The following is a 17,012-nucleotide window of genomic DNA, read 5'->3' on the forward strand; positions in this document are numbered from 1 at the left end:
ATGTGTACAGAAAGAGCTCATTTTAGGCAAATGATTGTAAAATGAGTGGACAGAGCCCATGTGAGGATGACCTATGCATCCCTGGAAGTATATAAAGGTACTGAAAGAGTAGAGGACACTCATGCATCAGTAATATCCTCCTACACCTCCACTGAAATCTCACCTCCTCACACCATGTATTGCAACTACTATGGAAACTCCTGTGGGGGCTGCAGATATGGCTGTGCCTGGGGTTCTGTCTGTGGATATGATATTGGCTCTGGATATGGTTGTGGACATGGCTCTGGCTGTGGCCATAATTATGGATATGGCCTTGGCTGTGGATGTGGTGGTGGATATGGCTCTGGCTCTGGCTGTGGCTGTGGCTGTGGATATGGCTCTGGCTCTGATTATTGCTGTGGATATGGCTCTGGCTGTGGCTATGGTTGTGGATATGGCTCTGGCTGTGGATATGGCTCTGGCTGTGGCTATGGTTGTGGATATGGCTCTGGCTGTGGATATGGCTCTGGCTGTGACTATGGTTGTGGATATGGCTCTGGCTGTGGCTGTGGTTGTGGATATGGTTCTGGCTGTGGATATGGCTCTGGCTGTCAATACAGCTCTGGATATGGAACTGGCTGTGGCTATGGCTGTGGATGTGGCTGTGAATAGGGCTCTGGCTCTGGCTATGGCTGTGGATATGGCTCTGGGTGTGCCTATGGTTGTGGATATGGCTCTGGCTGTGGCTATGGTTGTGGATATGGCTCTGGTTGTGGATATGGCTCTGGCTGTGAATACGGCTCTGGCTGTCAATACAGCTCTGGATATGGAACTGGCTGTGGCTATGGCTGTGGATGTGGCTGTGAATAGGGCTCTGGCTCTGGCTATGGCTGTGGATATGGCTCTGGCTGTGGATATGGCTCTGGCTGTGGATATGGCTCTGACTGTCAATACAGCTCTGGATATGGTTGTGGATATGGCTCTGGCTGTGGCCATGATTGTGGATATGGCCCTGGCTGTGGATGTGACTGTGAATATGGCCCTGACTCTGGCTATGGCTGTGGATATGGCTCTGGCTGTGCCTATGGTTGTGGATATGGCTCTGGCTGTGGATACGGCTCTGGATATGGATTTGACTCTCCCTATGGCTGTAGATACAGCTCTGGCTGCTGGTGCTGTCAACCATTTTGCTACAGAAGATGCTATTCGTCTTGCTGCTAATCATCACCACAGATCACCCTTGCCTTTATGATGACCTCTCCAAGATCAAGTCCAGTTGAAATCTCCCCTACCCATCATCTTCACATCGAAGTAAAGATTGACTATGGTTCACTAACTATTTGAATGAACATACAAGAAGCTGTTTGTAGTGGATGGAGACTGAGTAGTTCCATCACATCACTGAAGACAGAAGATTTTATTCTGATTAATTTTCCATTGTAAATTTTTACATCATCTTCTCTGTCTTTGTATTGTGGCTTTCTGCAAAAGCACAGGAGGGCCACATAATCGGTGCATGCTAACAGGGAATAAAAATGGAAGTTCCTTAATAAAAAGCTGTATTCAGTAGGAAAACTCGTCTCTTAGGTCAGAATCAGCATTAATTTCAGGGTTTGTGGCTTCATCACAAGATGGGTGATGGCAACTTAAAATAAGACAATGTTTTATTGGTTGAATCCAAATACTGGCTCTTTTACATTTTTTCTAAATTCCTTGTATGTTAATTCTTTACATTCATATCTCAACATAAACACAGATATCACACTAAAATATTATAATATGCATAATCCAAGGTTTCAAATAAGGATATTAGTGAGAAAAGGAATCTATTCATGAGGTTGATGCACTAGTCCTGAAATGACTGGCTGTCCTGGGCTTAAGTCATGGAAATTAAGAGGCAACAATATTAATCTAATGTTAATAGCTTTTGAAATATATAAAACAAGAAATATTGTACCGAGCAGATAAGACTACCACAAATGCTCGAGGAAGTCCAAAAACATCAGGACCCTTTTACATTCCCACTCCTCACTCCTGCTGTGTGACTTTCATACTCATGGTTTCAAAGTGGTTGCTGTGTATGACCAATATTCTGCACAAGTAAGGATAAACGGCGGACATCAGGTCTTTAAAAACCCTTGTCCTTTGTTGGGGGGAAGGTAAACTCTTCCTGGAAGAATTTTGACTGCCCTGTTTGGACACATGTGTTCTGCGGCCACTCTTAGCTGAAGATAGGTAATAAAAAAAAGTTGTGGACTGTGATTGTGCTAGTCAGCCAGGAATGTGTGCCCAAATTTTATAAGTCTTGGGGATCAAGCGGAAAGGACAAAAGGCTGAGCAAGCAAAATCTTAGGTAAGTTAATATATGTCCTTACATCAACTTTAGTTGGGCAGGTGCACAACTGATGTCTTCACTAAATTTTTTCTTGAAATGTAGAGGTTTAATATACTCCCCTATTCATGTAATGTTATTGTTTGTCCACGCGTGGGTCTTTCTGTGTTTTAATGTTTTGCTAACATAATAATTTATTTATTCTCTTCTATTTATTTTTGGTTTCCACCTTCATCTCTCATTTATAGCCATATTGCAATTTACCTCATATGCAACCATCCCTATTCATGTTTTCAAAGTCCCAAGAAAGTTGGTCATTTTATTAAATATTTTAAATCTATGTAAATGGTGTTATTTTATGTTCTCTGAAGACCTTTTCTCTCTCAGCACTATTTGTGTGGAAAGGCCCATTTATGCTATTATGTGTAGATTTAAACTATTATTTTTAATTTTTGGTTGGTACTCCATGTGGTTAATACACAAGATTTTGTCCATTCAGTATCTCAGTGATGCACACTTAATCATGCCCAGACTCTTCAGCACAGCATTGGTGCAATGAACATGTCTTCCATGGGCTTCTATGAGAATCAATCCAAAATGTGAATTGCTGAGACAAATGATGTATTTATATTTTATTTTAGTAAGTATCATCAGGTTAGTCTCCAGGATGTCTGCACCAGTCCAAACTGCCAAATTGCAGCTTACATGTCCTCAAGCATCTGCCAACATTGTTTTATATCACCTTTTAATGTTTTTTTGAGGAGTAAAATGTTATCTTGCTGTTTTAATTTGCATATCTCTGATTACTAACAGGTTTGAACATTGTCATTTCTTCCAATATGTGTTAACCTTCGTGGTTTCTCTTCCATATCCTTTGCCCATTTTTTCCATCGAGGTTTCTGTCTTTTTCTAATTGATTTGTAGGAGTTCACTGTATGTTCTCGATAAATTTCCTTGTCATTTTTAGACACTGCAAATATCTCCAAAACTGTCATTTATTTTTTTCTCATATTGTGCATAATTGAACAAACATTTTAAATCTGTGATTTATTTTTTGAGAAGATCTACCTTATTTTTATGTCAAAGATATGCTATATTTTCTTTTATTATTTTTGAAGTTTTACACTTCACACTTAGATCATTAATCCAGCTGGAGCCTACCTTTATATGTGGTGCTCTCATTTCCCTTTTCACTGTATTGAGCCAGCTTCTCTAACACCACCTGTTAAACCCTTTGTCATTGGTTGGTAGTGCCACCTCTATTCTGTGTTATTACATGTATGTGAGTTTATCTCTGTAGTCTGTTTCATGCTTGTTTTACATTTATGTTGTTTGGCATTTTTCGAAGACTTCTTGTGTGTGTGTGTGAGACAGAAAATTAGGTTTATTTTGCTTTGTGTTTCCACTGAAGACCACAAGATTCACGGGGTAGAATCTAAAGACAAATAAATTTTACAAGACAAATTGTTTTTTCTGCGAAACCTCATGTTTATGAAAGAAAATGCAAAGATTAGCATTTTTGCTCAGTAGCATGGTGGCACACACCTGTAGTCCCAGCTCTTCAGGAGGCTGAGGTGGGTGGATCACCTGAGCCTGGGGGGTTGAGGTTAAAAGCAGTGAGCCATGATCGCACCACTGCATACCACCCTGGGCGATAGAGTGAGATCCTGTCTCAGAAAAAAAAAAAAGAAAGCAAAAAACAAAGAAACATTTTTTAAAAGTTAGAATAGTGTGAAAATGGAATAGGCTGTCTTGTAAACATTTCTATCCGGAAGTTGTTGAAGAATTTGCATCTTCAGTTACTAGAAAAGTCTGAGTAAATATGTGCATTCAAAACTTGGGCTTAATTAATTCATTCACATTGTTCACTTCTACTTTGTAATTTAGTGATTCTGTAATAAAAAATAATTGAAGGTTGGGTCAGGGCAACATGAATAAGAATAATGTGACTCAAAAAGTCAGAAAAAATTATGCCCGATTCTATTGTAGAGTTAGGAAGGAGTATATCCTGTTCAAAGTGAGCTTTGAAGCATCTACCTACTGTTAGAGTCAGTATTTCTGGATTTCTGGGATCTGTACAGAAGATGCGACTCAAAGCAGGGAAAAGAGGAACAAGATCAGTAAAGCCGTTGCAGAGGAACTCATAAATGCGTTCAGGGATTAATGCTATAATGAATATGGTCTGTTTCAGTTCTTGAAGGGATATAGCGACCTACTCACAGTGGATGCTGAGAGATTATGAGATATAATACGGTAATAGTTCAGTTGCCCTGGGAAACAGTCATCTCATTCTGGTAACTCTTCAAGGACAGTTGAGGTGCTGATCATTTGCCAGGATTATGTATTGAATGCCATATTTCTTTGCAACTTATTCCTTTTGTTACTTTGGTTTAATAGCACAATTGCTCCTTAAAACTCAGTTTTCTTACATATAATGTGGATAAAATATCTTCTCAAAGTTTTTGGGAGGTTCACATTTCATAATATTTCCAAAGGCAATTTGCATAATGTGAATTTTTGTAAGAACTCTTCATTATAATGAATTTCTTTGCTCTCTGGGAGGCTGCAAAGGGAAAGCAGTAATCAGAGTTTAAAGAGACTAATTAATACATTTATGCACAGGACTCTAAGACATATTCCCTGTAATTAGTGATAGATGTTCTATAATTAACATTTATATTTTCTTAAATCTCCAGATGTAACATCTAAAATTGTGAATATAAGCAAAATAGTCATACTCTTCAATATGACCTTTTTTCCTATGATACTAATCTTTTCAGTGATATCAAAATTTGAAATAAGGATCTTAATTGTTTTCCATTTAAAATCATAGAATGTTTTCCAACAGAATGTTTTCGAGTAGTAGATATACACTTTCCATAATTGTGGAATTGAATATACGTTATGATTATAAGTCCAGTGAATTGATGCAGTGGTCTCAGCAATAATTTAGTGTATCAAATGCTTTCATCACATTGCAGTTAGTTTAGCTTTAAGATAATTTTCTCAGGATTTGTATTTGTTTTCTTCATTAATGTTCAATTAATAGGAATTGAGCAAATGATTGGGGTACATATTATCACACACATTTTAAGTTGATGCTCAATTAGTTGAATAATGTTTTTCATGTTTGTTCAGTTTATAAATGGTGGAGCTAGGATTCTGACCGAGTTCTCTCTAATTTCAGAAGATTTTCCACTTTATAAACACTTGTAGGCTGGGAGTGGTGGCTCACGCCTGTAATCCCAACACTTTGGGAGGCAAAGGCGGGTGGATCGCCTGAGGTCAGGAGTTTGAGACCAGCCTGACCAACATGATGAAACCCTGTCTCTACTGTAAATACAAAAATTAGCCGGGCGTGGTGGTGAGTGCCGGTAATTCCAGCTACTTGGGAGGCTGAGGAGGAAGACTGCTTGAACCTGGGAGGTGGAGGTTGCAGTGAGCCGAGATGGCGCCACTGCACTCCAGCCTGGGCAAAAAAGCGAAACTCCATTCCTCCCTCCGCCAAAAAAAATTGTAAATTAGTCTGAGAGTGAGAAATGTAGTGTAGTTTTTAAAGATGCAAAGACTAGTAGCTGTCAGAAACTTGATTACAGGCGAGCTGTAGAAAGTTGCCTGGGATCATAGTGAGAAGCTGGGATAGCACTTCAGTCACTATATTTTGTAGGGGAAGTAACCATACTTAATGGGACTAAAAAGAACCTAAAAGTTTTTATAGTAACTAAAAATGCTATAAAAAATCATAACATATTTAAGTTTAGTTTTGAATTAAAATTTTCTAGAAAGACATTAAATCCTGAAAGTAGAACAACCAATTTAGGAAAACGAATTTTTGCAATTTTGGCATGAGGCAAGGGAAATGAATTTTCATTGGGAAATAATTGTAACCAAAATGAAAGAAGGGCTCCAAAATAGAAAAAGCAAAACAAAACAAAACAGTATTCCTTAAATACTTGCAATATTCTAATTGTGGCAAATGCTGACAAGCAAGGATTTGAAAATAAGTCTGAAAATTACTACTTGGGATATTCTGAAGATAGGAGAATCAGTACCAGTAATCAGAATGTTAAATTTATTCTAAGATCAAGAGATATAAAATGCAACTGGGATGTGAATCAATGTAATTAGACATTGAAACACTATTACAAATTTATCATGAAAATTTGTCATTGAGGACATGTTTTGAGATAAGTAAATTTCTACTGCAGAAACGCACACATTTTTCTAAGATTAATATTATGTGGCAAACAAAACTCAGATATCCTTGATTAAAGTGAAAATCTTCATAAGAGCAGTAGCTGTTTTCTGAAAATTGATATGTGCCATCCTTTTTCAAAATTCTGAAGGTTGTAAGTGACATGTAAGCTTCAACTATGGCTCAGATTGCATATTTAGGTGAGAAAAAGTCTTTGATAGAGTTAAATAATTCTTACCTTGAAGTATTTGAAATAAAATACAATAGAAGAAAACTGTTTAAATATAATAAAGGATTTTAACCAAATAGCAAAAGCAGCCTATTTTTATCTACTTCAGCCAAATAAAAAAGCAATTTTAGTTATTATTAAGAAGCAGACAGGTTAGCAGCTGCCAACATCATTATCAAGTGCAAAGAGAGAAGAAAATAAAATAACAGGAAAAAAATTGGAAAAAAGAAATAATCTTTTTGATGATTATATCTTTATGTGCAAAGAAAACTAGAGCTACTAAAGTAAAACAAAAATACTATAATTAATCAGAAAATTTGTAAGATGTATGAGCACCAGAAAAATAGGTTTAAAAAGATTTTCTGCTTACCTACATTTAGAAATGGAGATGATTTTGATAATGTGCTATAAGTACACAATGCTCAGGAAAAGCTAAAAAGAAAGTTTCAAAGACTAAATTTGCACAATACTATAATAGAATATCTTATGAAAGAAAAAAAAAGAGCTGAAGAAATGGAAATGCAGATTTCATCTTGACTGAAAAGATCTATCATAAAATTTAAATCTTCTAAATTGATATGTAAATTAAGACATCTACTGGATTCTTTATTCAATAAAATTATTCAAAATGTACATAAAATACATAATCAGGACTCAAGGACTCTCATGAGAAATAAGAATATTGTTTTGGTTTAAGAATAGAAAAATAAAAATGAATATAAATGAATAGAAATACATCTCAGTACTTTTGAGAATAGAAGGTAAACTTTATAGTACAGTACAACATGGTGAAAAATAATTATTTGAGAAATAGTGCCAATACAACTGACCTTTCATCTAGAAAACAATAAAAGTGGATCTTCAGTTAAACTATCTGTAAAAAATATTGCAGAAAGATGAACAGTTTAAATATAAAAAGTGAAGTGAAAAGATAGACAAAGCAAAATGAAAATAAAAAAAGCCCTCTGCAAAAAAGGAAAACCGAGGGAGTACACATCCACATCCACACACAACATGCACAGATACAAATGCACACGCATTATACACACACACGTACATATACACACACACAGTGGAGACCTCTATCATGAACATAAACCTAGCGGCTATGAATGAAAGCATAGATCAATAGGGAAAATAGAGAAATATTAATGTCTTAGTATATAGAAAGTTATATAACTCAATAGAAAAATAGGCAGATGATTATAAGTTGACATTCTATGTAACAGAAGTACAATAGACCAAACATATTAAGATATTCAGATCCACTCGTGGTTAGGAAAATTCAAAATAAAATAAACTGTACTGTTTTAATTTTATTTATCATCAGGCAGGTAACAGTTTTTACAGTTGTTGCTGGCAGGGAGGTGTGGAAACTAACCAGCGTGCTTGGGCAGTGCTGGTGAAAGTGGTGCCTCTGGCTCCTGTTGAGTCTGTGGGGAAGGAGTCTTCTCTGGCTGTCCATACAGTTCTAGTTTCTTTGGTTATACACTATCTAGTGATTTAAGGTGCCATTTATTTTCATCCCAGATTGTGAATTCCAACACATTCTATATATTTGACTTCATCTTCTTATATACAGTTTCCTTCTTTGTCCTTGTATGCAAATACTCTTCCTCACAATATAAGTTTGAGAGTCACTTTCAAACTGGTTTACTGTTAAGTACTTACGTATCAATAAAGAGATTTCAGTTTTTAGAATTTATATTTTATTTTTGGAAGATATTATAAAAACAGACATTCAGAAAAAAACACTTATATTTGTTGATTCTCATTGTTGTGATCATGAAAATAGAGCTTAGAATGAGATTTCTAATAAAGTTTCCTTTGTGATAGGAAGTCTGCTTTTTGTATATCTTAGAACATTTATTTGTTGTAATCCAATGAATGATTAACTTTTATAACATAATCATTTATTGGTTGTAAGTCAATAATAGGTTACCTTTTATAAGCTAATCAACTATAGTATTGCTTATTTGCTTTTAGGTAAAATTACGCATCCATTCTCAAACATTTCAAAATTTCTGCTTAGTTCTTGACACTTAAAAGTGGACGCACATCTGCACTCAGTGCATTTTACAGCAGGAGACAGAGTACGTTTTGCTGTTTGTTGTGCTTTGATTTTTATACTGGCAGCTTTTGTGATAAGAAATAATGGCTTTAGTGTGGTGATGAAGAGAGACTGCAGTAGCAATAACACGATTTGAAATATTTGCCCTCAGAATAATGGACATTTGGGTTGATTCCAAGTCTTTGCTATTGTGAATAGTGCCGCATTAAACGTATGTGTGCATGTGTCTTTATAGCAGCATGACTTATACTCCTTTGGGCATATACCCAGTAATGGGATGGCTGGGTCAAATGGTATTTCTAGTTCTAGGTCCTTGAGGAATCGCCACACTGTTTTCCACAATGGTTGAACTAGTTTACAGTCCCACCAAAGGTGTAAAAGTGTTCCCATTTCTCCACATCCTCTCCAGCACCTGTTGTTTCCTGATTTTTTAATGATTGCCATTCTAACTGGTGTGAGATGGTATCTCGTGGTGGTTTTGATTTGCATTTCTCTTATGGCAAGTGATGATGAGCATTTTTTCATGTGTCTGTATGAATGTCTTCTTTTGAGAAGTGTCTGTTCATATCCTTTGCCCACTTTTTGATGGGGTTGTTTGTTTTTTTTCTTGTAAATTTGATTGAGTTCTTTACAGGTTCTGGATATTAGCCCTTTGTCAGACGAGTAGATTGCAAAAATTTTCTCCCATTCTGTAGGTTGCCTGTTCACTCTGATGGTAGTTTCTTTTGCTGTGCAGAAGCTCTTTAGTTTATTAGATCCCATTTGTCAATTTTGGCTTTTGTTGCCATTGCTTTTGGTGTTTTAGACATGAAGTCCTTGCCCATGTCTATCGAAAATCTCCTTAAGCTGATAAGCAACTTCAGCAAAGTCTCAGGATATAAAATTAATGTGCAAAAATCACAAGCATTCTTATACACCAGTAACAGACAGAGAGCCAAATCATGAATGAACTCCCATTCACAATAGCTTCAAAGAGAATAAAATACCTAGGAATCCAACTTACAAGGGATGCAAAGGATCTCTTCAAGGAGAACTACAAACCACTGCTCAGTGAAATAAAAGAGGACACAAACAAATGGAAGAACATACCATGCTCATAGATAGGAAGAATCAATATCGTGAAAATGACCATACTGCCCAAGGTTATTTATAGATTCAATGCCATCCCCATTAAGCTACCAATGACTTTCTTCACAGAATTGGAAAGTATAATATTAATAATAAAAAAAGGAGAAGGTATTTGTAGAATTAGAAAAGAAAGTGAGGGAAGAGATAATATCAGTAAAAATCTTAAAGTGAAGAAAGAAAGAAAATAATATGAATAAAAATGCATCAGTGATAGAGATAGACATGAAAAATATAATATTGAATCCAATAAATAGTCATGGTGAACAAAGTGACCAGAAGATGATAGCATCCAATTAGATGTTGTCCAGAAGATGATGGCACTCCAAAATAAGCATAACTGGTATTTTCAATGAAAACAATTGAAAAAAAAAAAAAGGAAGGAAAACATTCAATGGTACTAGTAGATGAAAATTTTATTAAGTTGAAAAAATTAAATATATTGATAACAAGAGTTGTCAAAGTTCATCAAGATAAATGAAAAGCAGAAACAACAAAGCATATCTTACTGGGATTATTGAACTTCATGAATAAACCGAAACCTACATGGGACTAGGGAAAGTCACCTAAAGAGAAGAGTAACAATTCTGTCCTTTTCTTCCATAGCTAGGAAATCAGAAGGAAATAGAATATGAACTACAATATCTTGAAGAAAAGAGTTGCTACATCAAGAATTTTAACCTTACCCCAATATTGTTAATAGATTGAGATAACATTAAATTATTTTCGAATATGCAAACCTCCAGGAAGGATTACTAATGTAACTTGGAAAATGGAAAAACAAAGCAAAGTAAAGCAATTAAAAAAAAAACCCAAAACTACTTGAAGATATACATTACTCAACTAAAGGCTGAATAAAACAAATAATTGATAAATAGGAGAGCTTTGGTTCCAAGGGGTAATGTTGAATATTAAAACCATTTAAACATACAGTTTAGTATAGATAATTAACATATGTCTAAAACCTAAAGAAATAAATTAAGTGCTAAGAGTAAAAATGATTAGAAAACTAGGAAAATGTTCGGTGAATATAACAATAAAAATAAAGGTAATTTGGGGATGTTGGAAATAGAAGAAACACAGACTATAAAACAAAATAGAGAAAATAAAGGACACCAAAAAGAAGGATGTAAAACAAACTGTTATATTCAGAGACAGAAGTGAGATACAAATATACATGACAAACTTAGCTTTTCAAATAAATACATAAATTGAGTAAATACAAAAGCAAACTACAAATACTATTACATAATTTCTGTGAGACACACATGTAAAAATCAGAAGTTAAAAATTAAAGGTGAAGATTAGTCATCAAATGGAACAAATATTAAAATGCTTGTAATTTTAATATGAAACTTTAAATAAATGTGACATGTTTAAACAATTACAAAGGAGGTTTATATTTTACTGAAATGTAACTCAACAAGTGACATAGTATTGAAACCTATAAAGTCAAAACCAAAGTAAATATTGTATCTAGAGATATTGGCAGAAAGTCAGTACTAGTACGAAACTAATTGCCTCCTTTAGTCCTTGAAAGATTATATTGAACACAGATAAATGAATGGGAAATTAAAAAGATTTCAAGAATATGTAATAAACTCTATCCACTACAGAAAATCTTTTAAGCACTTGTAAGTTTTTTTTTTAATTGAACATGAATATATTTCAAAAGATAGAATTAGTGTAGCTTACAGACACTGGGAACAATATTAGAAACTTAGAAATAAATAACAGAAGAAAAATAGTATTAAAAAATGTGAAAAGAAACAATTTTGTAGTCAAAGAAGAAAATAAATTAAAATTTAATAAGCAAGAAGACTGCATATAACAACCTCTGGTATATTGCCAAAGCTGTATTCACAGGAAAGTTATAGAATTAAGCACCTTTATTACATTCTTGCTATATAAGAATAAAAATGGAACAAAAAAGATATTGAATTTGAAAATTTACAAAAGAAAAAATGAACATAAGAAAGCAGGAGAAAATAATAATTGAAGCTAAAATTAATGAATAGAAAACTGAAAAGCAGTATAAAGTATAATAAATCCGAGAGCTTTTTGTACCTTGGTGATAAATATCTAAGTGGTTTTTCAAAGAAGGAAAAAAAAAAGCCAAGCACACAAGTTAGGGATAAGTAAGAAGACAAAGCCAGCTGACAGAGAAGTCAAAGTTTTTGGGTAATACTTTCTATTGATTTATGTTAAAAATGTTAAAATCTGGAAAAATGTATTTTCTTTAGGAAGACCTAAATTGCTGAATGTTGCTAAAATAGATAGGAAATATATGTAGTTTAATGTCTATGAAATTCTTGAGGAAATTGTTCAACACCTACCCCTAAAAGCTGTCCAGATAGCTTCAAAGACTTCTAGGAAGAGGCAATTCTGAAGAGTTCGAGTAATCTATAGATCACAGGAAAAGGTAGGAAGGCTTCCAAACTTGTGAAACTGAGCACAAAAATGATACCTTCACTTTGATAATATAGACAAAAATGTAAACTATTATAGAAAACAGCTGTATTTTATATATAGTTACAATTATATTTCAAAAGACCCTTCCCTAAGCAGTGCTCACTCTAAAATTGCTGGGAGAGTGCATGTTGTGAATTCACACTGATTACTTTAAAGGAGAGGAAAATTATTCATTCATGTTGCAAAGATATTTTTTAATTGATAAACTTTTAATTAATTTTGGATGTTAGTTAAAACTAATTTTTTTTTTTATACTTTAATTTCTGGGATACATGTGCAGAATGTGAATGTCTATTGCATAGGTATACATGTGCCATGGTCGTTAGCTGCACCCATTTACCTGTCATGTACAATATACATGTAAAATTTCTCCTAATGCTACCCCTCCCCTAGCCCCCCAGCCCCGACAGGCCCTGGTGTGTGACGTTCCCTCCCTGTGTCCATGTGTTCTCATTGTTCAACTCCCTCTTATGAGTGAGAACATGTGGTGTGTGGTTTTCTGTCCTGTGTTAGTTTGCTGAGAATGATGGTTTTCAACTTCATCCATGTCCCTGAAAAGGACATGAACTCATTATTTTTTATGGCTGCATAGTATTCCGTGGTGTATATGTGACACATTTTCTTTATCCAGTCTATCATTGATGGGCATTTGGGTTGGTTTCAAGTCTTTGCTATTTTGAATAGTGCTGCAATACACATACTTGTGCATGTGTCTTTGTAGTAGAATGATTTATAATCGTTTGGGTATATACCCAGTAATGGGATTGCTGGATCAAATGGTATTTCTAGTTCTAGATCCTTGAGGAATAGCCACACTACCTTCCACAATGGTTGAACTAATCTACACTCCCACCAACAATGTAAAAGCATTCCTATTTCCCCACATTCTCTCCAGCATCTGTTGTTTCCTGATTTTTTAATGATCACTGTTCTGACTGGCATGAGGTGGTATCTCACTGTGGTTTTGATTTGCATTTCTCTAATGACCAGTGATGAAAACATTTTTCATATGTTTGTTGGCAGCATAAATATCTTCTTTTGAAAAGTGTCTTTTTATATGCTTCACTCACTTTTTCATGTTTTTTTTTTTCTTATAAATTTGTTTAAGCTCCTTGTATATTCTGGATATTAGCCTGTTGTCGGATGGATTGAAAAAGCTTTCTCCCATTCTGCAGGATGCCTGTTCACTCTGATGATAATTTCTTTGGTATGCAGAAGCTCTTTAATTCAATTAGATCCCATTTGTCAATTTTGGTTTTTGTTGCCATTGCTTTTGATGTTTTAGTCATGAAGTCTTTGCCCATGCCTAGGACCTGGATGGTATCGCCTAGGTTTTTTTCTAGGGTTTCTATGGTTTTAGGTCTTATGTTTAAGTCTTTAATCCATCTTGAGTTAATTTTTGTGTAAGGTACAAGGAAGTGGTCCAGTTTCAGTTTTCTGCATATGGCTAGTCTGTTTTCCTAACACCATTTATTAAATAGGGAATTCTTTCCCCATTGCTTGTTTTTGTCAGGTTTGTCAAAGATCAGATGGTTGTAAATGTGTGGCATCATTTCTGAGGCCTCTGTTCTGTTCCATTGGTCTATATATCTGTTTTGATACCAGTACCATGCTGTGTTGTTTACTGTAGCCTTGTAGTGTAGCTTGAAGTCAGGTAGTGTGATGCCTCCAGATTTGTTCTTTTTGTTGAGGATTGTCCTGGCTATCTGGGCTCTTTTTTGGTTCCATATGAAATTTAAAGTAGTTTTTTCTAATTCTGTGAAGAAAGTCAGTGGTAGTTTGATGAGGGTAGCATTGGATCTGTAAATTACTTTGGGCAGTATGGCCATTTTCACGATATTGATTCTTCCTATCCATGAGCATGGAATGTTTTTCCATTTGTTTGTGTCCTCTCTGATTTCCTTGATCAGTGGTTTGTAGTTCTCTTTGAAGAGGTCCTTCACATCCCTTTTAAGTTGTATTCATAGGTATTTTATTCTCTTTGTAGCAATTGTGAATGGGAGTTCAGTATGATTTGGCTCTCTATTATTGGTGTATAGAAATGCTTGTGATTTTTGCACATTTATTTTTGTACATTGATTTTTGTATCCTGAGACTTTGCTGAAGTTGCTTATCAGCTTAAGGAGTTTTTGGATTGAGACGATGGAGTTTTCCAAATATATAATCATGTTATCTGCAAACAGACAAAATTTGACTTCCTCTCTTCCTATTTGAATACCCTTTGTTTTTTTCTCTTGCCTGATTGTCCTGGGCAGAACTTCCAACACTATGCTGGATAGGAGTGGTGAGAGAGGCCATTTTTGTCTTTTGCCGGTTTTCAAAGGGAATGCTTCCAGCTTTTGCCCATTCAGTATCATATTGGCTGCTGGTTTGTCATAAATAGCTCTTATTATTTTGAGATACATTCCATCAATACCTAGTTTATTGTTTTTAGCATGAAGGGTGTTGAATTTTATCCAAGGCCTTTTCTGTATCTATTGAGATAATTATGTGGTTTTTGTCATCCATTCTGTTTATGTGAAGGATTACGTTTATTGATTTGCATATGTTGAACCAGCCTTGTATCTGAGGGATGACGCCGACTTGATCGTGGAGTATAAGTTTTTGATGTGTTGCTGGATTTGGTTTGCCAGTATTTTATTGAGGATTTTCGCATCAATCTTCATGAAGGATATTGGCCTGAAGTTTTCTCTTTCTGTGTCTCTGCCAGGTTTTGGTATCAGGATAATGCTGGCCTCATAAATGAGTTAGGGAGGAGTCCCTCTTTTTCTACAGTTTGGATTAATTTTAGGAGGAATGGTACCAGGTCCTCTTTGTACCTCTGGCAGAATTCAGCTGTTAATCCATCTGGTTCTGGGCTTCTTTTTCATTAGTAGGCTATTAATTACTGCCTCAATTTCAGAGCTTGTTATTGATCTATTCAGGGATTCAACTTCTTCCTGGTTTAATCTTGGGAGGGTATGTGTGTCCAGGAATTTATCTATTTCTTCTACACTTTCTAGTTTTTTTTTGTGTAGAGATGTTTATAGTATTCTCTGGTGGTGGTTTGTATTTCTGTGGGATCAGTGGTGATATCCCCTTTATCATTTTTTATTGTGTCTGTTTGATTCTTGTCTCTTTTCTTCTTTATCAGTCTGGCTAGTGTGCTATCTATTTGGTTCATCTTTTCAAAAAACTACCTCCTGGATTCATTGATTTTTTTGAATTTTTTTTGTGTCTCTATCTTCTTCAGTTCTGCTCTGATTTTAGTTATTTCTTGTCTTCAGCTAGCTTTTGAATTTGTTTGATCTTGTTTCTCTAGTTCTTTTAATTGTGATGTTAGGGTGTCAATTTTAGATCTTTCCCATTTTCTTCTGTGGGCATTTAGTACTAATAATTTTCCTATAAACACTGCTTTAGCTGTATCCCAGAGATTCTGGTACATTGTGTCTTTGTTCTCATTAGTTTCAAAGAACTTATTTATTTCTGCCTTAATTTCATTATTTACCCAGCAGTCATTCAGGAGCATGTTGTTCAGTTTCCATGTAGTTGTGTGGTTTTGAGTGAGTTTCTTAATCCTGAGTTCTAATTTGATTATACTGTGGTCTGAGAGACTGTTTGTTATTATTTCCGTTCTTTTTAAATCAAATTCAGCATCCATTCACTGTAAAAAAAAAAGTGATTAGTAAAATTTGTGAGGAATATTCATCTTTTACAAGATGAATTTTAGCCTCAAGTTTATGGTTGAAATCCTAAAAATTCCCACAAATGAGTAATAAGATAATGGTGGCCACCATCATCATTTAAAAAAATTAATAATATAATAAGATGAAACAATGCATGTAGCTAATGTAAGACTACGGGAGATCTCCCCACCCCGCCACCGGGACGCAGAGTGTCCGCCGCCGCGTGTCCGGCGACACCTCGCTGTCATCCCCGCGGCTTTGCGCGCACTTGTAGACAGCCCAGGCCTTCGCGAGACCAGGCCTGGGGTAGTCTCCTATATGGACAGAGAAGAGAAGAATGCAGGACACCGGCTCAGTAGTGCCTCTGCATTGGTTTGGCTTTGGCTACGCAGCGCTGGTTGCTTCTCGTGGGATCACGGGCTATGTAAAAGCAGGCAGCGTGCCGTCCCTGGCTGCGGGGCTGTTCTTCGGCAGCCTAGCCGGCCTGGGTGCTTACCAGCTGTCTCAGGATCGAAGGAACGTTTGGGTTTTCCTAGCTACATCTGGTACCTTGGCTGGCATTATGGGAATGAGATTCTACCACTCTGGAAAATTCATGCCTGCGGGTTTAATTGCAGGTGCCAGTTTGCTGATGGCCGCCAAAGTTGGAGTTAGTATGTTCAACAGACCCCATTAGCAAAAGTCATGTTCCAGCTTGCACTGACGAAGAATTAAAAATCTGCATCTTCTACTATTTTCAATGTATTAACAGAAATAAGTGCAGCATTTTTGCATCTGACATTTTACCTAAAAAAAAAAAAAAAAAAAAAAAAAAAAAAGACACCAAACTTGGCAGAGGGGTGGAAAGTCAGTCATGATTACAGCCCTACAGAGGTGGCGAATATGTAACAGAAGAGCTTATAGAACCCTAATAGAGATTGATTCCTATATATTGATGTTATCTC

At 35.6% G+C, this 17,012-nt stretch overlaps 1 protein-coding gene and 1 pseudogene across 2 annotated transcripts; both read left to right on the forward strand.

The window, feature by feature from the left end:
• The first annotated feature begins 174 nt into the window (after nucleotides 1–174).
• Nucleotides 175–1,200, forward strand: LOC104664754 (keratin-associated protein 21-1-like). The gene is made up of 2 exons (XM_010366378.2): nucleotides 175–578; nucleotides 1,158–1,200. The coding sequence occupies exons 1-2, from the start codon at nucleotides 175–177 to the stop codon at nucleotides 1,198–1,200; spliced, it is 447 nt and encodes a 148-aa protein (XP_010364680.2).
• Nucleotides 1,201–16,405: 15,205 nt separating this feature from the next.
• On the forward strand, nucleotides 16,406–16,782 carry LOC104664689 (annotated as a pseudogene). Its single transcript, XR_004052906.1, has one exon. The product of XR_004052906.1 is annotated as a transmembrane protein 14C pseudogene (transcript).
• The last annotated feature ends 230 nt before the right edge of the window (nucleotides 16,783–17,012 follow it).

The sequence above is a fragment of the Rhinopithecus roxellana genome, chromosome 13, assembly GCF_007565055.1.
Source record: "Rhinopithecus roxellana isolate Shanxi Qingling chromosome 13, ASM756505v1, whole genome shotgun sequence".
Lineage (NCBI taxonomy): Eukaryota > Metazoa > Chordata > Mammalia > Primates > Cercopithecidae > Rhinopithecus > Rhinopithecus roxellana.

Coding starts and splice junctions, on each gene's coding strand:
- LOC104664754 (XM_010366378.2), top strand. CDS start 175: ATGTATTGCAACTACTATGGAAACTCCTGTGGGGGCTGCAGATATGGC. Junction 579..1,157: donor TATGGTTCTGGCTGTGGATA/TGGCTCTGGCTG, acceptor CTGCTGGTGCTG/TCAACCATTTTGCTACAGAA.